The 22,756-nt window shown below is 56.4% G+C and overlaps 3 protein-coding genes across 3 annotated transcripts in view; 2 read left to right on the forward strand and 1 right to left on the reverse strand.

The window, feature by feature from the left end:
* NPHS1 (NPHS1 adhesion molecule, nephrin) overlaps positions 1-1,016 on the reverse strand; it is a 28,317-nt gene extending 27,301 nt beyond the window's left edge. Inside the window, exons 1-3 of the mRNA XM_044256361.1 lie at positions 576-1,016; positions 250-465; positions 44-166 (exon numbers count right to left, since the gene is read on the reverse strand). Coding sequence (XP_044112296.1) covers positions 44-166; positions 250-465; positions 576-885 — 649 coding nt within the window. The 5' untranslated portion in view covers positions 886-1,016. The remainder of the gene's footprint in view (positions 1-43; positions 167-249; positions 466-575) is intronic.
* A 3,270-nt stretch (positions 1,017-4,286) lies between these two features.
* KIRREL2 (kirre like nephrin family adhesion molecule 2) lies at positions 4,287-11,606 on the forward strand. Its single transcript, XM_044256363.1, has 16 exons — positions 4,287-4,338; positions 4,542-4,691; positions 5,252-5,401; positions 5,558-5,718; positions 6,078-6,228; positions 6,474-6,579; positions 6,689-6,837; positions 7,172-7,299; positions 7,391-7,523; positions 7,827-7,927; positions 8,067-8,286; positions 8,763-8,865; positions 9,153-9,264; positions 9,591-9,656; positions 11,002-11,040; positions 11,310-11,606. Exons 1-16 carry the CDS (start codon positions 4,287-4,289, stop codon positions 11,379-11,381), a joined length of 1,893 nt encoding a protein of 630 aa, XP_044112298.1. The 3' UTR covers positions 11,382-11,606.
* A 1,993-nt stretch (positions 11,607-13,599) lies between these two features.
* APLP1 (amyloid beta precursor like protein 1) lies at positions 13,600-22,464 on the forward strand. Its single transcript, XM_044256362.1, has 17 exons — positions 13,600-13,746; positions 14,652-14,795; positions 15,546-15,678; positions 15,895-16,007; positions 16,230-16,363; positions 16,473-16,657; positions 17,115-17,245; positions 17,623-17,697; positions 18,458-18,616; positions 18,699-18,827; positions 19,692-19,791; positions 20,683-20,790; positions 21,045-21,068; positions 21,257-21,327; positions 21,562-21,624; positions 21,756-21,899; positions 22,013-22,464. Exons 1-17 carry the CDS (start codon positions 13,600-13,602, stop codon positions 22,109-22,111), a joined length of 1,959 nt encoding a protein of 652 aa, XP_044112297.1. The 3' UTR covers positions 22,112-22,464.
* The last annotated feature ends 292 nt before the right edge of the window (positions 22,465-22,756 follow it).

Here is a 22,756-nt window from a genome sequence, read left to right on the forward strand (position 1 = left end):
TGGAAATCTGGATGCATGCGTCCTGGGAGTCTGTCACCCGTACCCAGGATGGAGAGGATCACTCTGGGAGACACAAGCTCAGGACCTGTCTCTGAGCGGCCGACCTGGCACTCATACTCTGCGTCGTCGCTGAGGTCACATGCTTCAATATGCAGGTGGAATTCACCTGCAGGCGAGACCAGGTGCCGCAGGTCAGGACCTTAGGCAGCCCCTGCTGGTGGTTCAGGGTCTCGGGCCCTGACCCCTTACCTCTACTAGGGTCCCCTTTCAGGTGATACCTCGGGAACCTGGGGATCCTGGGATCCGGGCCCAGGAGTAGCCCATCTTTGGCCCATTGCACCGCACTGCCGGGGGCGCTGACCCCACACCGCAGCTCAGCAGTGGCCCCCTCCACCACCGTCAAGTTTTCAGGTAGAGCCCAGAAGCCTCGCGGGGCTGAGGCAGGAAGCGGCAACTGGGCCAGGCCTGGGGACACAGGGGTGTCAGCAGGAGAGGAAAGAGGGGTCAGTCTGGAGAACATGAATGGAAAACGAGGGCCACTTGCCGCTGAGTCACAGGGCCAGGATCCCACTCACCTGTGGTCAGCAGCCCCATGAGGAGCAGGGGAGCCCTGACGGGTGTCCTCAAAGCCATCTCAAGTCCTCTACCTGTGGCTCCCAAAGGGTCCACTGCCTGCCTCCTCTCTGTTTCTGTCTTTCGCTGGGTCCTTCTCCCTACGTCTCTGGCTTTTCTTATTGTCTCTCTTCGCCCATTTTGTCTCCTCTTTCTCTGTTTTCTTCTCTTCCCGTGAGTCGTGAGTCGGTCTCTCTGTCTCTCTCCTTTCCTCCTCTTCAGTCTCACACTTCTTCTCTCCTGCCACCTCCAGCCCTGCTCGCCTCTCCCCATTCACGGCCCCTCAGGGCGGAGAGCAGCTCAGAGTGCAGCGGGCTCCCGGAGAGCAGGAGAGTGAGGAGGCTGATGTGGTCAGTGGCCCAGAGACCCAGACCCTGCCTCCCCCGGCTGCCGTCCCAAGTCTCCAGCTCCAGGCCTCTGCCCAGCAGCCTCCTCCCAGCCCAGCTGAGGCATGAAATCCCCTGTCAGCACATGCCAGGAACATTCCACGGTGCCTCCCCAGTCCCCATGACCCCAAGGGCCTGGCTGGGGCCAGGGATAAGGGGCAGCCGGTCAGACCCAAGTGGACAGCTGGACCCAGTGTGGGGTTAGGACTCCCCAGCTCTTCCCTCCCCTGGCACATGACCTTGGCAAGTCTCTATCTTCCCAGAGTAGACATGTCCTCATTGCCATCAGGGGTCTCTGGGGGAGAGTGTGCAAGAGCGTGTCTGAGAGACTGTGGGAATGCAGATATCTGTGTGCATATGTGCGCGTGGGTGTAGGAGCATGCGTGTGAGCACGGAGGAAGTGAGAGTGAAACATGATCTGTGAGGGGCACCGGGGTGGCTCAGTGGGTTAAAGCCTCGGCCTTTGGCTGGGGTCATGATCCCGGGATCCTGGGATTGAGCCCCGCATTGGGCTCTCTGCTCAGTGGGGAGCCTGCTTCCTCCTCTCTCTCTCTGCCTGCCTCTCTACCTACTTGTGATCTCTGTCTGTCAAATAAATAAATAAAATCTTTAAAAAAAAATCATGATCTGTGAAAGTATACGCAAGAGTACATATGTGTAAAAGAGTGTCAAAGGTAGACAAGCGTGCAGGGCCATCAGAGTGGGTGGAGGGAAAGGCAGGGTCGAAGACCACTTGCCCTAAGTGGGTATAGGAGAGAGCCCAGCTTGGGAACCCTGTGGCCGTATGAATTCTAGTTCACAAAGCTTCCCTCTGTTTCTCCCTCTCTCCTCCTCCCTCCCTCCATTAGCGGTTACATCTCAGGCAATCTTCACCTATGTCACTGTCTCTATGCCTTTATGTGTCTCTGTTTTCTGTCTTTCTTTGTTCTCATCTCTATTCCCCACTCCCCATGCTCTGTCTCTCTTACACACCAGACCATCAGTAATATTTGTTCTCAGTCAATATGGGACTATACTTCTTTCTTTTATTTCTTTCTCCATCGCTGAGCCCTCCTGATTGTCCCATCTTAGAATTTTATAACCCTATGCTGCTTGGCCTGCCCTCCCCACCCCACCCCAGCGTGCACACACACACAAACACACAACACACACACATACACATACACATACACACACACACACACACACACACACGGGATAAGCTTCTTCTGCCTACTTATCTCCTGCAGGAATTGGAACGGCTCAGTTCCCCCCCCCCCCATTCCCACTCCCTTCTCTGGTCCTCCTCCAGGAAGAAAATGAGGCATCTGGCCTGAACCCCCACAGCTCCATCCTTGATGTTCCCTCTAGTCTCTCTTTTTCCCTCCCATTACTGACTCCTCACCCTCCCCCACATTCCCTCTCCCAACTGCCCCCCACACGTCCTGGGGAGTGGACTGGATGCAGAGCTGGCTTTTCTGTCAGTAGGGGCTCTCACCAGATGGTGTCCCTCAGGGCTGGGGTGTAGAGCTGTCAGTTGCTGGGACCTTTAATTAGCACAAACCTTCCACCATCCACCTTGGCTGTTTTCCTTCTCTGGATACTCCTGGGGCCTCCCACTCTCCATTTTTCCATGTCTGGGGCCCAAGAGAGCCAGGAAGGGGAAGCGATGTTAGGTGTCTGGAAAAAGCGCCTTACTAACTGACTTCCTCCCCAAGACTCAGGAGTCCTGGCTCCGAGCTCATCCTCTGTCAAAATCCAGGGTCTGGATTCCCCAAGCAGAAGCCAGCTCAGGCCCCCAGACCTAGAAGTCTGTGTCCTGAGGACCCAACCCTCTCAGACTCAGCAGCCCAAGGCTGAAGCTGCTTCTCCCCAAGGACCCAGGATTTCAGGCCTCCAACCCTTCCCCCCACCACACACAGGGCTTAGGACAGATGTTCACTGTCTGTGATTTTCAAATCCTCCTGGGCCTGTGTGGGGGTGGGAGAGATTGGTGGTTAATCCACGGACTCTAAGACTTAAAAGCTGATTTTCTGAGCCCTGTCCTCCTCTCCCAACTGCACCACGCTGCAGGCAGGAGACCTAATTCAGTCCCCAACTCCCCAGAAACTCGCAGGCCATTAGCTTCTCAGTCAACAGAAGTCTGAATGCCCTATCTTAGAATCCTGGAGTCCAAGCCCCTGCCATTTGGAGAGACAAGAACCTGAGCTCAGGAACACCAGAGAACCTGAGTGTGGCCCCCCCAGTCCCTGCAGGCTCTGGAATGTCAGACCCAGGGTCCCAGGCCCCCAGACCCCCCTCGGTCGGCTCGGGGTCCCACCCACCTGCCCCGCCAGCTGCGCAGCGCACCGGCCGGCCTACAGCGTGGGAACGCCCCAGCTGGGCGGCATGCAGCCGTCAGGACAAGCTGCGCGGTTCCCAGCCTCCCTGCCTGGCCCAGCTTGGGCACCGCCGCCTCGCAGCCGTCGCCCGGCAACCACAGTCGAGTGGGATGAGGGGCTGAGCCTGGACTGCGAGGTCTCCGGGAAGGAAGGGCTGGGGGCCTGGATTCCTGAATCCTTGGACGTGCTATGGTTTGCAGCAGTAACAAGGCAGGGTGGGAATATTTTGAGCTGGGGTTTTGAAGCGAATAGAACTGAACCCCCTCCTCTTCTCAGGAGTCCCAGTTGCCCCCAGGCACCTCGGTGTCCTCTTCCTGACCCGCAGACCCAGGGGAGCCCCGAGCCCCGCCTCCCCAAGGCGCGGAAACTAGCGAAGCCCCAGGGGCTCCCATTTATAGCTCCGTTTCCACTTGGCGCGTTCCCTCCAGGACTTAGGCTGAGCAAGTTTCTTCCATTCTCCCCCGTCATGCCCCCCACAAGCCTGGCAGGGTGCAGGTGTCCAACCCAGCCAGAACGCCCTCCTTCGACCCAGGTGTTCCGGCTCCCAGACCCCAATTTGGCTGGGGCGCCCGCCTGCCGGGAGACCCGGGCCTGCGGTACCCCCATTCATCCGCGTCGCGGCCGCGGGAGTTTCTCAATGGGAAGGGGCGGGTCTCCCAGGGGGCGGGGCGAGTGGGATCAGACCCTCCCCGGTTTCTCCGAGACCAAGCGCGCGGAAACCGCCGGTGTTTCAGATTGTTGGAGCCTGCGGCTGAGCCGACTTGGGGAGCTCCAGGCCAGAAACGGGGTGGCTCCTAGCCTGGGGCGAAGAGTCGGGCGCGAAAGGAGCTCCGACCAGGGTGGTGAGAGGTGTGCCGTTGAGGAAGGAGTTCCCAAGGAAGCCAGTGCAACAGCAAGTCTACGGAATCTTGGGGGACACACATTCAAAATGTTGGTCCCCGCCCTCCTCGTCCTCCTCTTCTGCCTCCGAGGGCATGCAGGTACCTGGGGGGGGGTGAGTTGGGGGGAGGATTGTTTGCCAGATGCCTCTTTATTGGGGTAGATGGAACGGGGTGGGGGGGTGTGCTCAGACATCTAGGTCTGCAGGAGGAGAACTCTGGGAGGCTGGACTTCCTGGGTCCTGAATGACGGAGCTAAGCTCATTTTTAAACTCAACCCTGGTCCCCTCCCCCGATCCTCCTAGGTCTGTCGCCCCATTTTCTGCAACAACCAGATGACTTGGTGGCACTGCTGGGAGATGAGGCCCGGCTGCCCTGTGCCCTGGGCGAATACTGGGGGCTGGTTCAGTGGACTAAGGATGGGCTGGCTCTAGGGGGCGAAAGGGACCTGCCAGGTGAGACTGTTCTCTCTGCTCGGGAGGGGTTGGCTCCAGGTGGGGGTGCTGGGCTTGGGCCTTATCTGAAGTTTCTATTTTGATGTTTTCAAATTTGGGAAATTGTTGGGTTTAGATGAACATCTGGAAGAACTGAAGTTTTAGCTTCTTTGGGGGAGTAGGGAATTTTTATGAAATATTACATAAATGCAGAAACGCACCTAAAACATAAAGGGAAGATTTGCCAAGTAGTTCTAAAGTAGACCCTCACGTGACTACTACTCACATTCACTGGCCGTTCCCCAGAAGACTTCCTTTCTCCTTTCTCCTATCATAGCCCTCTGCTCACTCCAGAGGTAGTATCTAAACTGACTTCTATGGCAGTTGCTCTTTTGCTTTTTTCTGACTTTTTCACCCACCAGTTTGCTGTGACTCTGGATTGGGAGGGGGTTAGAGTCTCTCTGGCCCAGCACCCACTTTTGGGTGTCTTTCTAGTGTGGGATGTCTGGGGGTGGGGGGAGGGAGTTTCTGGGGGCCAGAAACTCAGAACCTTGGTGTGACTGCCTCTTCCTCAACTGCAGGGTGGTCCCGGTACTGGATTTCAGGGAATGCAGCCAGCGGCCAGCACGATCTTTACATTAGGCCTGTGGAGCTAGAGGATCAAGCTTCATATGAGTGCCAGGCCACACAAGCAGGCCTCCGCTCTCGACCAGCCCAATTGCATGTGCTGGGTGAGGACCCTCACTTGTCCCTGGGAAGCGCAGGGGGACAGCCAATGCTAACTGATTACCAGAGTCTAGGGAACCCAGAGGGGTGGTCAGTTAGAGCCAGGAAGATTGGGGTCTCTGGGCCCAGGATACAGCTCTGACCCCCAATCTACCCCACAGTGCCCCCAGAAGCCCCCCAGGTGCTGGGCGGCCCCTTTGTGTCTCTGGTGGCTGGAATTCCTGCGAATCTGACCTGTCGGAGCCGTGGGGATGCCCGCCCCACCCCTGAGCTGCTGTGGTTCCGAGATGGGATCCGACTGGATGGGACCACCTTCCGCCAGGTCAGGTCCAAATCTCCATGCAGCCTTTGCCCATTCAGGGAAAACAGGCTTATCCAGGGGAGAGGGGGCATGTGAGGGAAGGGGTTCAAGTGTTGGGACTCTTGGTATGTGATTAAGGACAAGAACTCCAGAGCCAGACTACCTAGGTTCAAATCCTGGCTCAGCCACTTGCTGGTTGATTGGTCTTGAGTTCAAGTGGCTGAATCTCTCATCTCTCAGCTTCCTTATCTGTACAATAGGGACCATTATAGTCACTTCATGGGGTAATTGTGCAGATTAAATAAAACGCTTAGAAGTGTCAGGAAGTAAACACTGCATACAGGGTAAGTGAAATCATTATTATTATTCATAACCACCAGACCCTGCTGAAGGAAGGAACCACTGGGTCAGTGGAGAGCATCTTATCCTTGACTCCTTCCAGCCATGATGATGGAGCCACCTTGGTCTGTCGGGCCAGGAGCCAGGCCCTGCCATCGGGGAAGGATACAGCTATCACACTGAGCCTGCAGTGTGAGTACAATCAGACCCTGGCTCTTAAAGAAAAGAGGGGCCTGAGACTAGAGTCCAGGATATTAGGAAGGAGGAGGTTGTGGACCTGTGGTCCTGGGGGAACTGGGAATTGGAGTCCTGGGCTCCTAGCTCAAAAGGAAGAGGAGACTGGGGACCCAGCCTGTGAGAGGCTGGGCATTGGACTCAGGTGCTCCATGGAGGTGTTCCAGGTCCTTGCTCACCGCTGACATGACCCACCTCTACAGACCCCCCAGTGGTGACTCTGTCTGCAGAACCACAGACTGTGCTGGAGGGAGAGAAGGTCACTTTCCTGTGCCAGGCCACAGCTCAACCTCCTGTCACTGGCTATAGGTGAGGACGAAGGTCACCGGAGCACGGGTTTGGGGAGGACTGAGATTGGGACATAAGTGGGTGTGCCTGGGGAGCAGAGACAACACCAACAGCCCCACTTCCTCCGCAGGTGGGCAAAGGGAGGCTCCCCAGTGCTCGGGGCCCGCGGGCCAATGTTGGAGGTCGTGGCAGATGCCTCATTCCTGACTGAGCCCGTGTCCTGCGAGGTCAGCAACGCTGTGGGTAGCGCCAACCGCAGCACCGCGCTCGACGTGCAGTGTGAGCCAGGGCGGGGCCCGGGGTGGGGCCAAAGTGTGGCGGACGATAGAGGGTCCGGGGCTTGAGTGGGGCGTGGCTAAAATGGGCACAGAGAGGAGGCGGAGCCGGAATGGGATGTAGGCCGGGATTGGCTGTGCTGGGTTGGTGCCAAGGAGGGGCGGGGCGAGGGCGAGGCCTGGGCGTGTGAGTCGGGAGCGTGAGCCTAGTGGTTATGGAGCTGCCGCCTATCCTTGGGCCCTTGAGGCTGTCGTTTCTGAGTGACTGATCCCGGGTCAGAAGTTGCATCCTTGCATCCCTCCCCGGCCGTGCGACGCCTCCTCTCTCTCTCCTCCAGTCGGGCCAATTCTGCAGGCAAGGCCAGAGCCCATGTCAGTAGACGTAGGGGAAGACGCTTCCTTCAGCTGCGCCTGGCGCGGGAACCCGCTCCCACGGGTAACTTGGACCCGCAGCGGGGACGCACAGGTGAGACCCGATCTGGGACCTGTGGCCGCGGCTGGCGGTGGACGGGGCTTTCCCTCAAGGTCCTGCCCGTGACGTCCCTACCCCATCCCAGGTGCTGGGGTCCGGGACCACGCTGCGTCTTCCGTCGGTGGGGCCCGAAGATGCAGGCGACTACATATGCAGGGCTGAGCCGGGGCTCTCGGGCCTGGGGGGCGGCGCAGCGGAGGCTAGGCTGACTGTGAACGGTGAGAAAGCGGCGGTTTCTAGAAGACCGGGCAGAGCCCTGGACTGGGAACCCGCAGAGTGGGCGAGCTCTAAGCGGAGGGAGTGGGCGTGGCCTTGAAAAGGCGAGCTTTGCAGACCGCGGGGTCTGGGGTGGGAGCGCGACCTAACCCAGGCGAGCCTCTGAGAGGTTCAGAGTTTATTGAGGGGCGTGGCCTGCTTGATTGGCATTAGTGGAGAGGGCCAAGACCTGGCCCCGGCTTATTGAGAATTGGAGTTTCCGAGGGCCCGGCCTCTATCTGACTCGTCCACAATCTCCAAACCAGCTCCCCCAGTTGTGACCGCCCTGCATTCTGCGCCCGCCTTCTTGAGGGGCCCCGCCCGCCTCCAGTGTCTAGTCTTCGCATCCCCAGCTCCAGATGCTGTGGTAAGGAAATGTCACCACTGTCATGACCGGCCTCCCTGACCTCCCAGTCGGACCTCCAAAACTGCTATGACCCACACCCTGCCCGCCTTTCCCTCCCCTTCCAGTCTCCTTAATGACTTACCTTTTTTTGTGCCCCCAGGTCTGGTCGTGGGATGAGGGCTTTCTCGAGGCAGGGTCACAGGGTCGGTTCCTGGTGGAGACATTCCCAGTTCCAGAAGGCCGCGGAGGACAGGGCCCAGCCCTGATCTCTGTGCTACACATTTCGGGAACCCAGGAATCCGATTTTAGCCGGGGTTTCAACTGCAGTGCCAGGAACCGGTTGGGTGAGGGAGGCACCCAGGTCAGCCTGGGACGTAGAGGTGAGATCCTGGGCCTGAAGACTCCAAGCCCCCAAACGCCACAATCTCTAAGCCAAGGACCTCCACATGCAGACAGCTTCAAACCTTGAGAGCCTCTAAAATATGAGTCCCTTGAATCCTGAGTCCCCCCCAAAACAGTAAATTCCTTTAAATGTGGAATTCTAAGTTGAGAGACCCCTCACACTTAGGTACCCCAAAGAAGGGTAGCTCCAAATATAAACTTTTTAAATAAGTTTAAAAATGCTCAAACTCTCGGACTCTCTAAAGCCAGGCAGTTTAAACTTGTGGAACCCCAAATTCAAATGCCCTTAAACTGGAAGGACCCTAAGCTAGGGACTACAAACTTGGGTATCCCCGAACTTGGTGACCTTTTGAACCCAGAGAATCCAACCCAAGCAAGCTCTGAGTCCCTGTTCCCCGGTTCCTCCTGGGCCTCACACTTAGCCTCATCAGAACACGCCCTGTCCTCCCCATAGACTTGCTGCCCACTGTCCGGATTGTGGCTGGAGTGGCTTCTGCAGCCATGACTCTTCTTATGGTCATCATCGGGGTGACCCTCTGCTGCTGGCGCCATGGCAAGGGTCAGTGACTGAACCCCACCTCGGTACCTTCCCCCAAGCCTTCTCCCCTTCCACCGACGGATCTGGCCTTGATCTGCCCCCAGTCCCACCTCTATGGTCTTGGCTCACCTTTGGGCCCTGATTCCTCCTTCAAGCCCTATGCCCATCTTCTCAGGGTCCTTACCCTCCCAGGTTCTCATTGTTTCCCAGCCTCCTGACCCAACCCAGTCCTCTTTCTTCCTGCTCATTGGTCTCCACAAACTGTGACTCTGCTCCATCCCTTATCTCTGCTGTCTCACTGTCCCTGGCCTCAGCCTCTTTCTCCAAGCAAAAGAACCTGGTGCGAATCCCAGGGAGCAGTGACGGTTCCAGTTCTCGGGGCCCTGAGGAGGAGGAGACAGGCAGTGGCGAGGACCGGGTAGGACACTAGGGTCCCCAGACACAACTCAGCCTTTGAACAATGAGAAACCCAGTCCCAACTGGGCCCCCCAACGCAAAGAGGGTCTGAGTCCCAACAAGTGACCCCAGGCTCCAATGTCCCCCAAGTCCAAATGTTCCCCTGACCCAGTTATCCCCTAGACCAAATGTGTCCCCAGGGCTCTTTGTCTTGAGTCCAGACCTGAGCTCCAGCTGCTCTTGGTCCCTTCTGCCTGGCCTCCACTGTCCAGCTGGGGGTTGTCAGGGTCTTGCACTGGGCCAGGAGGATTCTCTGAGTACCCCCTCTCACTAAGCACCCTACCCCAGGGACCCATTGTGCACACGGACCACAGTGACTTGGTTCTGGATGAGGAGGGGGCTCTGGAGACCAAGGTGAGTGTTGGGAAGGGAGGGGTTCCCTTTACTGAGTCTCCAGCTCTCTCCCAGCTTGGTCCTCTCCTTTTTCACTCTGGGTCCAGACCTGGGACCTAGCCCCCTTCACCCTTTCCTCCTGCCTCCTGGGCCACTTCACTCACCTCTGCAGCCTGTTGGCACACCTGCTGATTATGCCCACAAATCTGTCCAGCCTTGGCCTCCCTCTTGAGCTTTCCCATCACAGTCCCACCCCAGGCCTCCTAGATGCCTCTGCTAGGCCCCTTCCACCTACCAGATCCCACACTGGCCTCATATCTCCCCAAATCTGCCTCTCCTTTGGGGTCCCCACTTTTGAGCTCCACTGACCTCAGCCTCTAGTCCAGAGCCCTTCTCTGTCTCCTCTATACACAGCACACACCACTCAATTGGCCTGAAACACTACTTTCCTTCCCATACCTACCTAATTCTGTCCTTCATTCCTCTGGTCTCGGCTCAAACATTTCTTGTTCTGGAAAGCCCATGCTTCCCTCCTCACAGTCCTGATCATGCTGTGTTCCACCTGTCACAACTAGGACCACTCTGTCCTGGCTTCCTATCCCAGTCCTGAAATCCTGCTTCTGCTTCCCCATTAAGATTTATCCCTCTGGGGCGCCTGGGTGGCTCAGTGGTTTAAAGCCTCTGCCTTCAGCTCAGGTCATGATCTCAGGGTCCTGGGATCGAGCCCCGCATCGGGCTCTCTGCTCAGCAGGGAGCCTGCTTCCTCCTCTCTCTCTGCCTGCCTCTCTGCCTACTTGTGATCTCTGTCTGTCAAATAAATAAATAAAATCTTTAAAAAAAAAAAAAAAAGATTTATCCCTCTGCCTGTCCTTCCCCCATCACTACCCTGACGCCTCTTGACGCTGGGGATCTGCCATTTCCTCTTTGGCCTGGGATCTCCATGAAGGCAGGGGACCCCAGTCTCTCCCCGTGGTAGTCACCTCCAGCAACAGCATAATGCATGACACAGAATCAAAGCCTTGGGGCTAGCGGGCAGATGAATGAATGTCTTGGTCTCAATCTCTCTGTTCCCCACTGCATCTCCTTCATTACCACCAACCCTTAGCAGGCCTATAACCCCCTGTTGTTGCCTTTCTCTGCCCATTTCCTTCTGTCTTTTTGTCTCTTGTCACTTCTTTTTCTGTCCCACTTTATCTTCCTATCAGTCTATATGTCTGTCCCTGTCTCTGGGTCTCAGCTTGCTCCTATTTCTAAGTCTCATTTCTAAGTCTCAGGGTCATGTTTTAAGTGTGTCTCTCCATTAAGGACCCTAACCTCCCCCCACTATATCCTCATATAACTCATAAAATCCCATTTGTCCCCTCAGGATCCAACCAATGGTTACTACAAGGTCCGAGGAGTCAGTGTGAGCCTGAGCCTTGGTGAAGGCCCTGGAGGGGGCCTCTTCCTGCCACCCCCCTCTCCCCTCGGACATCCAGGGACCCCTACCTTCTGTGACTTCAACCCACACCTAGGCATGGTCCCCCCCTGCAGACTTTATAGAGCTCGGGCAGGTTATCTCACCACACCTCACCCTCGAGCTTTTACCAGCTACAGCAAACCAACATCCATTGGACCCCCAGATCTGGCCCCCAGGACTCCACCCTTCCCATATGCTGCTTTCCCCATACCCAGCCACCCACGTCTCCAGACTCATGTATGACAGCTCTCCAAATGAAGAGTCCTGGAATCTTCAACTTGCCATAATGGATTGTCCTGATTTCTGAGGAACCAGAAAGTTGGTGACCTTCCTCCTCCAAAACTGAACATTGATGGGAGAGAAAGATCATACAATTGTCTGACTTACTGGTGTATCGTCAGGTCAGCCAAAGAAGCTGCCCCAAAAGGAGCAAGATGGCCACTTGACCAACTATTTCCCCTGTGTAAAAGGGATTCAAGATGGCAGATGGGCTCTTTGTAAAGGGATGGGGACAGGGGTGATAGGAGTTAGTGGCAGGGATGGAAATTGTTTCCAGACATTGAAAGAAGAGATTTCAAAATGACCACCTGTTCTGAGAAGACAGGCAACACAGGAAGATCTAGATAGAAGCCAGACCAGGCCCTGTCCTGGTTCTCTCTGAGGGGCATTTTGCTTGGCCAATGGAAGTGCAGCCAAGATGGCTGTTTGCTCTCTGGGAACCCAAGATGGCCACTATCTTGATTCCTTCAAAATTCCTTCAAGACCCTGGAAAAATTGAATTCAAGGAGTGAGGATAGGGTGAGAACTGACATGAGAGGAGGGAAGTGGGTTGGGTTGTGTGGGGGTGGAATCTGGGGATGAGAATATTTATGTTTAATAAAAAAAAGAAGTTGAGAAGTGAATGTGTCTTGGGGATTCTCCTAGCATTATTACCCTCCACAAGGAAGGATTCCATTAAATCTGCCCTAAGAATGGATAAAGAAGATGTGATAAACACACACACACGCACACACACACACACAATGGAATACTATGCAGCCATCAAAAGAAATGAAATCTTGCCATTTGTTACGACATGGATGGAACTAGAGGGTATTATGCTTAACGAAATAAGTCAATCAGAGAGACAACTATCATGATCTTCTTGATATGAGGAAGTGGAGATGCAACGTGGGGGGTTTGGGGGGTAGGAAAAGTAAATGAAACAAGATGGGATGGGGAGGGAGACAAACCATAGAGACTCTTACTGTCACAAAACAAACTGAAGGTAACCGGGGGAGGGGGATAGGGAGAGGGTGGTGGGGTTATGGACATTGGGGAGGGTATGTGATATGGTGAGTGCTGTGAAGTGTGTAAGTAAATCTGGCGATTCACAGACATGTACCCCTGGGGCTAATAATACATTATTTGTTTATAAAAATTTTTAAAATTTAATTTTAAAAAACCTGCTCTAAGGCCCTTCCTCTACCCTAGGCAATGAAGTGAGAGTAGGAACAAAACTATGAGCCACCCATGTAGCACAGAGAGAGGCAGGCAGAGAGAGAGGAAAGGAAGCAGGCTCTCTGCTGAGCAGGTTCTTTCGACATACATCTACACAAACATACATGCACAGATGCACATACATGACAGGGCTGCTCCAATGGGCTTGGGGTAGACAGAATTCTAGTTATTTGAGGAGACAAAGCAGTGAGCCCTGAAGAGGAGGGGGGGAGGAAGAAGCTAGAGAGAATAGAGATGCCATTGTCCTTAAAGCAAGGATGGGTTGAGTCCTGTGGTGCATGTCACCTGACTCGGGTCATCCTTAAAGAAAGGCTTTGATTTATGAATCCTTGAGCTAGGAATTAAAGGTCCAAACACCTGGGATCCTTGGAAAGCAGAGCAGAAGGCCAAGACTCCTGAGTCTTAGGAAGAAAGGGGTGGGGGGAGAAGCGAGGGTCCTTGGTCTCTGGTCCTGAAAATGAAGACCCCTGCAGCCCAGACTCCTGGATCTGAGGGAGAAGGGGACTGGGTCTCAGCTGCTGTGTTTGATTAGGGAAGTTTCCCAGGCCTGTATTCCTGGGACCTCAAGGGAGGAATTTGCTGGGGGGAGAGATCTCCAATGTTGTCACGCCTGTTAGAGAAGGCTGATTTGTGAGTGGGTGTGAGGGAAGAGAAAGCTGGGCGTGAGGGTCCTGAGGAAGGGCTCAAAACGGCGGAGCCTATGACCCAGACTCCTGGCTATGCCCTTGCATGGGGTGGGACTCCCGGAATATCTAGGAGGCGGGGGCTTGGCGCTGGCTCCCACCCGGGGTTCCCGAGCTGCTCCACTCTGCGCAGAGCTGCCACGCTATTGTCCTGGCTAGGAAGGCGGGGCCGGCGTGGGGCGGGGCTGGCGGCGCCGGCGCAGCCCGGGGGCGGCGGGAGGAGGTGGCGGCGGCGGCGGTGGCGCTGGGAGCTCCTGTCACCGCTGGGGCCGGGCCGGGCCGGGCGGGAGTGCAGGGGACGTGAGGGCGCGAGGGCCGGGACATGGGGCCCACCAGCCCCGCCGCTCGCGGTCTGGGCCGCCTCCGGGGCCCGCCGCCGCTGCCGCTGTTGCTGCCGCTATTGCTGCTCCTTCTGCGCGCGCAGCTCGCCGTCGGGAGCCTGGCCGGTGGGAGCCCCGGTGCGGCCGAGGTGAGGCCCGGCCGGGTCCTGGGGGATGGGGGAAGGGGCGGGACCGGGCCTTGGACCCGGACACAGACACGTCCAGGGCAGAAAGCGCAGTCTTTCCAGCCAAGGGGCCGGCCCCTATACGCCCCTAACTGCACTAGGCATTCATGAACCCAGGAGTTCTGGCCCCAGCTCCCCCATCTTCTGTCCTCCCAGCTGCCTCCCGCCCCTGGCTTAGGAACTGGCTGTTCCAGAGCCGCTGGTCCCGAAAGTCTAGCCCCCTCAGACCCTCCTGACCTAGGTGACTCAGCCCCTACCCCTTCCCACCTGAACACGGGACCCACCAGACAGTAAGACACCTGGATCCAAGAATGTTTGCCCCTTGCATCCTCTGGACCCATTTGAGGGCCCCCGCAGCCTCCCAGAACGCAGGAGTCTAGGTCTTCAGCCTCCGACCCCCAACCCAGGATGTAGCTCTCCAGCCCTGGAAGGATTGGAGTCCAGGCCTGCAGGGCCCTGAAGCCAGGCCTTGTCGTCTTTGCACTGGAGAATGGGACCCTGAGCTAGGGATGGAGGGAGGAGGGGCCAGAACGCCTGGGTTCTGGCCTCCTCCCCCGCGATTCAGTTTTAACCCCTTCGGGCTCCAGTGCGGCTGCGCCCGGGTGGGGGCGGAGCCTGTCTCCGCGGCAACAAGGCCGCGAGACTCCCGGGGGACCCGGGTCGCCATAGCAACAGGAGAGCTGGGGCGCCCCCGCCCTGTGGGAGCTGTTTCCCGGGGAACAGTACCTCTTAGGAGGCGGGTACGCGATGCTTTGTGAAGGGGGCTGGTGTTGGGAGTCTGAACCTCTGGGTCCTAAGGAGCAAAGGTCCGAGGGACCCACGTGCCAACGTCCCGGGGCCCTCGCTGACCCCTCCGACCCGACCTTCAGGCCCCGGGGTCGGCCCAGGTTGCCGGACTATGCGGGCACCTAACGCTTCACCGGGACCTGCGCACCGGCCGCTGGGAGCCAGACCCACAACGCTCCCGACGCTGTCTCCGGGACCCGCAACGCGTGCTGGAATACTGCAGACAGGTGGGCGGGACCTACTGAGAGGGGCGTGGTCAGTGGGAAAGGGGTTCCGAGACTGGACCGCGTCGCGCAAAAGGAGCTAGTGGTACAAAAGGCAGGGTCCAAGGAGAATGAGGGATCTAAGTAGGCAGCAGGAGCTGGGGGCGAGGCCAAGAAAGAGGCACATTTAGGATAGGGCAGGACCTGTTTTTGAGAAACTAGGTCAGGAAAGGAGAACTGGGCAAAGAGGGCCAGCTAAGGACAGTATCTAGTGAAGAGACGGAGTTTAGAACTCTGTGGTGGGCTCCTCAAAAATAGGGGTAAAGGTGGGCGCGGCCAAATGAGGGGCGGGACTAAGAAAAAGATATTGTGGACTGAAAGATAGGAAAAGGGGTGGGGCCCAATGAGAGTAGGAAAGCTAGGAGGCTTAACTACAAAAAGGCAGTTCTAATACAGAAAGAAGGGATGCTTCCTGAGAAGCCAAACCGAGGAAGAGGTGAGGCTTAAAGGTGGGCCAAACCTACTGGGGGAGAGGACAGAGGTGACACGAAGAGAGGTGGGTATTAAATCTCTGGGTGGTTGGCGGGGCTTCTGAGGGAAAGCTACTGGGGGCGTGGCCAGGGGGCCTGGCGGGCTTAGATATCTAAGACCGGTTCTACGGAGAAGCAGAGCCTAGGGAGATCATTAGACCCTTGAAAAGGGACATGGGCAGTGGAGAAGCACAGCTGGCAGGGGCGAGGCTGCGAGCTGATCGCCCCTACCCGGTGCCCCCAGATGTACCCGGAGCTGCAGATTGCACGTGTGGAACAGGTGACACAGGCCATCCCCATTGAGCGCTGGTGCGGAGGTGCCCGGGGTGGCCGCTGTGCCCACCCCCACCACCAGGTTGTGCCTTTCCGCTGCCTGCGTGAGTCACAGGTTGGGGGAGGGGATTAGAAGTGTGGGGTGGGGGGGTGTCTCCCAGGGGTGAGATTCTGGGCCCTGGGCTCAGGTTCATATTAGGTATCTGGATGTCTGGTGCCAGAGTGGGGCAGAAAACCTTCGAGGATAAAATGCCTGGATTCTGAGGAGGTTGGAGCTAATGTCTGTGGGAAGGTCTCACTGTGGTGCCCCCATTCTCCAGCAGGTGAATTCATTAGCGAGGCCCTGCTGGTGCCTGAAGGCTGCCGATTCTTGCATCAGGAGCGCATGGACCAGTGCGAGAGTTCAACCCGGAGGCATCAGGAGGCACAGGAGGTCAGAACCCTGGCCCATCCCATCCTCACCCCCCAGAACCCAGGAGTTCAGTCCCCTAAGGCCCCATCCCCTCCAGAACCTGAGTCTGGACCTCAGCCCCCTCTTCCCAGTGGAACAGAATCCAGGCTCCAGCCCCATCAGTCCCCAAGATCTAGGCATCCATGCTCCCCTCTATCCTCTTCTAACCCACAATCCTGACATCTGGGCCTACTCTTCCCACAGGCCTGCAGTTCCCAGGGCCTCATCCTGCATGGCTCCGGCATGCTTTTGCCCTGTGGCACAGATCGGTTCCGAGGTGTGGAGTATGTGTGCTGCCCCCCTCCGGTGACCCCCGATCCGTCTGGGACAGCAGTTGGGTGAGTAGGAGGGAATCCTCCGTGCCCATCCCAAGGCTCCTGAGGCAGGAAACAAAAGTCTGGGGGCACAGGTCAGATTCTCATTGCTCTGAGTGTTCTGTTCCCTCAGTGACCCCTCCACCCGGTCCTGGCCCCTAGGGGGCAGAGTAGAAGGCGGTGAGGAGGAGGAAGAGGAGGACTCCTTCCTACAGCCAGTGGATGATTACTTCGTGGAGCCCCCACGGGCTGAAGAGGAAGAAGAGGAGGAAAGAATTCTACCCTCAAGCTCCTACAGCCCTGCAGGGGTCAGCAAAGGTGAGACAGTCTCTGGACCCCTAGTTCCCTCTGCCCTGGATGGAGGATGATTTGAGGGAGCCTTGGTGTAGGGGTATCTTTAGGAGGGAACTGTTGGGGAGAGACCCAACTAAGGGAAATGGAAGGGATGGGAGCAACTCCGGATAAAGAAAAGGAAGGGCCGTCCTGTGAAGGATACAAAGGGTTGAAGATGGTTTGGGGGTACCTAGAGGTGGAGGAGCCATCTGGTTGTTCCTCAGGGTTCTTTTGGGGAAGGCTGAAGGATGGTGTAATGGATTCCTAAGCTTTGCAAGAACAGGCCCAGTTCAGAACTAGATCTCTCACGATGCCTCACAGCAGTTATGGTTATGTGGACACACGGTGGCCTCCAGTGTGCTCTGCGAAATGCAGTTCTCTGGGAAGGGAAGGTGACCTGGCGATGGGCTTCAAGCTGATTCCCTGATTCCTGGCCTTGCAGCAACCACCACTGCGAGGCCCACGGATGGTGTGGATGTGTACTTTGGCATGCCTGGAGAAATCAGCGAGCATGAGGGGTTCCTGCGGGCCAAGATGGACCTGGAGGAACGTAGGATGCGCCAGATTAATGAGGTAATGATCCTGGGAGCCCCAGGATTTCCCACAACACAGAACTCCCTAAATAAACACAGAATTCCTCAGGCGCATATTGAGGCTGCCTCCAAAGACTCCTCAAGCCCCCAGCAACCCCTAGCCCTCAATACCACCTCTAAAATGATCAGGGATCATTGACCCACTTAGAATCCCACTAAGATGCCAAGATTCTATGAAAACTCTGGTACACTGTATTCTTCTACTTTAAATTCCTTCTGAGCCTCAACCTCTGGTGAACCGGAGAGCCAGTGGAACCTAAGGGATCTGGAGCCTCCAGAGTCTTGAAGAGGGTTTGGGGGTACTCACTGGGTAAAGCAGGGAAGATTCCAGGATCCTGAAGCTCCCCTTGACCCCAGGTGATGCGTGAATGGGCTATGGCAGACAACCAGTCCAAGAACCTGCCCAAGGCTGACAGACAGGCCCTGAACGAGGTAGGACACCCTCCAGTGGGTCTTACTCACCCTACCCCACTACCTGGGACACACCTGGTCTCAGCCTGGTTCTGGCCTGGTCCGACCTCCCTCAGCTCTACCCCTACTATATTGGTCTCTCCTGGCCCCACCCTTCCATCTGGCCCCCACCTCTCTGGGCCTATGGCTGACCAGGCCTTTCTCTTCTCCTCAGACTGACCATGTTTAGCCTCCTCTTAACCTGATGCTTACCTCTGAGGACCGGCTCTATGCTCCTCTCCCCAGCTGAGCCCCTAAAGATGCACCCAGGGCCTTCTCAGGCCCTGCCCCCTGACTCTAGTCCCACCCCTCTAATCTCACTTTTTCTCAATCCTGGCTCAGTAGGCCCGGCCTCATGACTCACCGGTCACCTTTAGCCCTGGCTGGGGTTAGCCCCACACCCTGACTCTTGCTCCACTCCTCTCTGTCCTATTCAGCAGGCACAGACCATCTCCAGTTCGCCCTACCCAGGCCTAAAGCCTTCCCTATCCCATAATACTTGGAAAGTATTTCCCTTGAATGTGAGCCAGCTCAGTTCCTAGATTGTTCCTACCAGTTGTTTCCCTCCTCAGATCAGCTCCCATTTGGCCTGGTCCTGCCTGGCTCTGCCTGGTCCAGTATCCCTACCCCTTCCAGTCAGTGTCCTGGGACCTAGTCCCACCCTAGGGTGGATTCTACTCATTTGCCCCAGACTCTCACCAGTCTTCACCTTTTCTGGCCCTGTGCTCACCCCCCTCGCCAGCACTTCCAGTCCATCCTGCAGACCCTGGAGGAGCAGGTGTCTGGGGAGCGACAGCGCCTGGTGGAGACCCATGCCACCCGAGTCATCGCCCTTATAAACGACCAGCGCCGGGCGGCCCTGGAAGGTTTCCTGGCGGCGCTGCAAGGGGATCCGCCTCAGGTGTGGGAGCTGAGGGGGCGGAGGCCAGAGGGTGGAAAGGTCTTGGGCAGGCCCCGGCAGGCAGCCTTTCTCCCTTCCGCAGGCGGAGCGCGTCCTGCTGGCCCTGCGGCGCTACCTGCGGGCGGAGCAGAAGGAGCAGCGGCACACGCTGCGGCACTACCAGCACGTGGCAGCTGTGGACCCTGAGAAGGCCCAGCAGATGCGCTTCCAGGTCTCTGATCCTTCCAGCCCCCAAACAGCCCGTTCGCCCTCCGACCCCAGTGTCTAGGACCCCATCCCTCAAGATGCCCTTCCTATCCCTGGCAACCCCCACCTCCGTGCCTTAGGACCTTTTCCAGACCCTTGGATCCCTACTCCTCAGACCCTGGAACTCTGCCCTCACCCCCACTCCCCCACCACCACCCCTGTGCCTTTGACCCCCATCTTGTCCCTTGGATTCCTACTTCTTTTCCCAGAATCCCCCTCCTGGGCCTTGCACCCTGTTCCTGCCCATCTGCTCTCCCTTCTCCCTCACCCCACTTGTGTCCCCTGCAGACCTTGTTCTGTGCCTTCAGATTCCAATTCCTATCTCTTGGATGTTCTCTTTGTGTCTTGACTACTCCATTCCACACTTTTGAACTCCAAGTCTTGCCCTTGAGCCACATCATTTCCATAGGACCCCCTAATCCCACTTCCTTCTCTGCAACCCCTGAAACCTCATTTTCTATCCCTCAGACCCTACTTTCTGCTCCTCCTTCTCACTCACCTTGACTTCCTGTCTTCCGTGCCGTATTCCTTGTATCCTGGACTTACATTGTCTCTTGGGCACTTTTCCTGGTGACCACTCCTTTCCCTTCCTTTTCCAGGCCTTACTTCCTTTTCCAGGCCCCTCACTTCCTGTCTGCTGTACATCTTTTCCTTTTCTTTTTATTCTGCTTCTCCTCCTTCAATTTTTTTCCTCCTGTGGCCCAATTCCTGGCCTTTGAGCCCTACTTTCTGTCTATCACGTATGCTACTTTTCCTTGGACCCTGTTGACCTTCCTGCTTCACCCTGCCTCAGTTTCCCTATCTCTCCCCACTGCATCCTCCTCCACAGGTGCAGACCCACCTTCAAGTCATTGAAGAAAGGATGAATCAGAGCCTGGGGCTCCTTGACCAGAATCCCCACCTGGCTCAGGAGCTGCGGCCCCAGATCCGTGAGTGCCTGTGATCCCCAGTTTCCATTCCAGGGCTTCTTAAGGCAGGGGCCCACCTTCTATTGGTTAAAGCAAGTGGCAAACCCAATCCAGACTCGAAGGCAAGGCCCCCCCCATGAGAGAACAAACACCAGAAACTGTGACCTACCTCAGCCCCAGATCTGTTGTGACTTTTTACTGGATATTCCACACCTAACCCTGTTCTTTAAAGAAGCCATTCTCTTGGGGTGCCTGTGTGGCTCAGTTGTTAAGCATCTACCTTTGTCTTAGGTCATGATCTCCAGGTCCTGGGACTGAGGCTCATAATCAAGCTCTCTGCTTCTTGGGAAGCCTGCTTCTCCCTCTCCCACTTCCCCTGCTTGTGTTCCCTCTCTCTCTGTGTCTGTCTCTGTCAAATGAATAAATACAATCTTTTTTTTTTAAAAAAAAGATTGTATTTATTCATTTCACAGACAGAGATCACAAGTAGGCAGAGAGGCAGTCAGAGAGAGGGGGCTGGGAGAGCAGGCTCCCTGCTGAGCAGAGAGCCCGATGATGCGGGGCTCACTCCCAGGACCCTGGGATCATGACCTGAGTTGAAGGCAGAGGCTCAACCCACTGAGCCACCCAGGCACCCCTGAATGAATAAAATCTGAAAGAAAGAAAGAAAAAGAGAAAGAAAGAAAGAAGATAAGGAAGTAAAGAAAGAAGGAAGGAAGGAGCCATTCTCTTGAAACTTCAACCTCAATCCTCCCTGCCAGGGGTGTCTCCATCTAGCTCCCCACTTTCCCAGATCATACTTGTGGCTATCCCCAATCACTCTGCTATTAGGTTGCCGTTTGTTCCCCCAGCTTTGTTTTGAGGCATCCCTAGGCTCATGATCTCAACCTCCTTTCCTCATGTTCCCCTCAGAGGAGCTCTTCCACTCTGAGCACCTGGATCCCAATGAATTAGAAGCCCCTGCCCCAGCGGGCAGCAGTGAGGACAAGGGTGGGCTTCAGCCTCTGGATTCCAAGGATGGTGAGTTAACCCAAATATGATAGCCCCAGACTTTAGGGGACAGGCACCCAACCTCCATGCTAATCCCCTAAAGTCTGGGGGTGTCTTACCAACACAGTGAGTGGGAGAGGATAGGAACAGATGTCTAAGGTTGTGCAGACGTCTGTGGGATCCTCCTGCCTTGGCCCCCGGGAGGGTGTGTCTCCACCCTTTCCTCGATGATGCCCTCCTTTCTTCACTGTTCTGCCTGTCTTGCCTCCTCTGGCTGCCCGCAGACACCCCCATGGCCCTTCCGAAAGGTGAGTATCTCCCAGAACAGACCCCAGCCACCAAATCCTGCTAGTCCCTGAGCCCGGAATGGGAAAGGGTCCATCCTTTGGGAACTCCAGACCTGCTGGGTAGAGTCCGGAGCCCCTTCTGACCGCCTCCTCAGGCAGGCGTAGCACCATTCTCGACTCTCAGGAATAAGATAGGACTTGGGGGTTAGGGTCCACAGAACAAGATGCTGCATCCTCTGGGAAAGAGAAGATGTCCCCCCTGGAGCAGTATGAGCGAAAGGTAAGTCAGACCTGTGGGAGCCTGAGGGTCAATGGGAGAGGGGTCCTGGACTCCAGCATCTGAAGAAGGAGGGTGTTAGGGGTTTGGATTCCTTGGTCTGAGGGAAGAAGGGATTGAGAACATGGATTTCGGGATCCTAGGGAAGAAGGAGGCTGGGGGATGCCCTACTGGGGCCCAGGGGCGGAGGAAGCCGGGCCCAGACTCCTGAGTCGCTGACACCTCCTGCTTCCCCAGGTGAATGTGTCTGTTCCAAGGGGTTTTCCTTTCCACTCATCGGAGATTCAGAGAGATGAGCTGGTAAGAGGAGGACTATTCTGGGGACTTAGGGGGAGAGGTCAGAAGTCAGTGGCTAGGTTTTGACTCCCAAAGCCACACAGGGCCTTGGTGAGCCTCAGAGATGGCCTCTGCCCCATGTCCTCTCCACGCAGGCACCAGCCGGGACAGGAGTGTCCCGAGAGGCCGTGTCTGGTCTGCTGATCATGGGAGCAGGTGGGGGCTCCCTGATCGTCCTCTCCCTGCTGCTCTTGCGCAGGAAGAAGCCCTATGGGGCTATCAGCCATGGAGTGGTGGAGGTGAGAGACACAAAGACATGGGATGGGGGAGGAATTCCAGACCCTGGACGCAAAGGAACTGTGAGATCTGTGGTCAGGTCCCTATGCCCCTCTGTTCCCGGCCTCTACTGCAGGTGGACCCAATGCTGACCCTGGAGGAGCAGCAGCTGCGGGAACTGCAGCGTCATGGCTACGAGAACCCCACCTACCGCTTCCTGGAGGAACGACCCTGAACCAGCCCCCTTTACCTCCTTTGGCTGAGCCCAGACCTTCCCTCTTTCTGGAGTCCCAGAACCCCAACTCCCAGCCTTGTGGGGAGCCTCAAAAATGTTCATTTCGCACCCTTTTTGAGGGGGCTGGAAGTTCTTATTTCCCCTTTCCAATTCCAAATTCCATTCCCAAGAAATCCCCAGATATTCCCAGCTGCCTCCCTGCTTGGGATTCCCTCACTTTAATTTATTTTGTAAGTTAATTTATTGTTCCTTAAGGTGACCACCAGCTTGGTCCCAGTGTCTGTTGTTCCCTAGAATTCACCCTCCCATGTGCTCCCCACTAACAAGCCAATAAAATCCTTCCCCCACCATGCCATCCTGCGTCTCTGTGGGGGAATCGGTGTGTAATCATAGCTCTGGACGCTGCTGTGGATCCCTGCCCAGGCCTCCTTCACCTCCTCAAACAATGGGAAGGAGCTTTACGATCTGGGATCTAAAAATCTGGGCAGAGCCTGTAGGAGGGCAGGGATTGGCGTGCAGGGGTCGGGGACCAGACTGGACAGGCTCCCCTTGCCCACTCAGGAGCTTTCCGTGGTGCTGAACGGTTTATTACTTCGGACCTCTATTTGCTAAATCCCAAGATAGACTCCGAGGAAGCTGTGTTCT

This window comes from Neovison vison, chromosome 7 (genome assembly GCF_020171115.1).
Source record: "Neovison vison isolate M4711 chromosome 7, ASM_NN_V1, whole genome shotgun sequence".
Lineage (NCBI taxonomy): Eukaryota > Metazoa > Chordata > Mammalia > Carnivora > Mustelidae > Neogale > Neogale vison.

Excerpts from the sequence above, each read along its gene's own strand:
- KIRREL2 (XM_044256363.1), top strand. The coding sequence starts at position 4,287 with ATGTTGGTCCCCGCCCTCCTCGTCCTCCTCTTCTGCCTCCGAGGGCAT. Across the intron at positions 5,719-6,077 it reads ATGGGACCACCTTCCGCCAG|ACCCTGCTGAAGGAAGGAAC; the intron begins GTCAGGTCCAAA and ends CATAACCACCAG. Across the intron at positions 9,265-9,590 it reads CAGGCAGTGGCGAGGACCGG|GGACCCATTGTGCACACGGA; the intron begins GTAGGACACTAG and ends ACCCTACCCCAG.
- APLP1 (XM_044256362.1), top strand. The coding sequence starts at position 13,600 with ATGGGGCCCACCAGCCCCGCCGCTCGCGGTCTGGGCCGCCTCCGGGGC. Across the intron at positions 21,069-21,256 it reads CCCCATGGCCCTTCCGAAAG|GGTCCACAGAACAAGATGCT; the intron begins GTGAGTATCTCC and ends CTTGGGGGTTAG. Across the intron at positions 21,900-22,012 it reads TCAGCCATGGAGTGGTGGAG|GTGGACCCAATGCTGACCCT; the intron begins GTGAGAGACACA and ends CCTCTACTGCAG.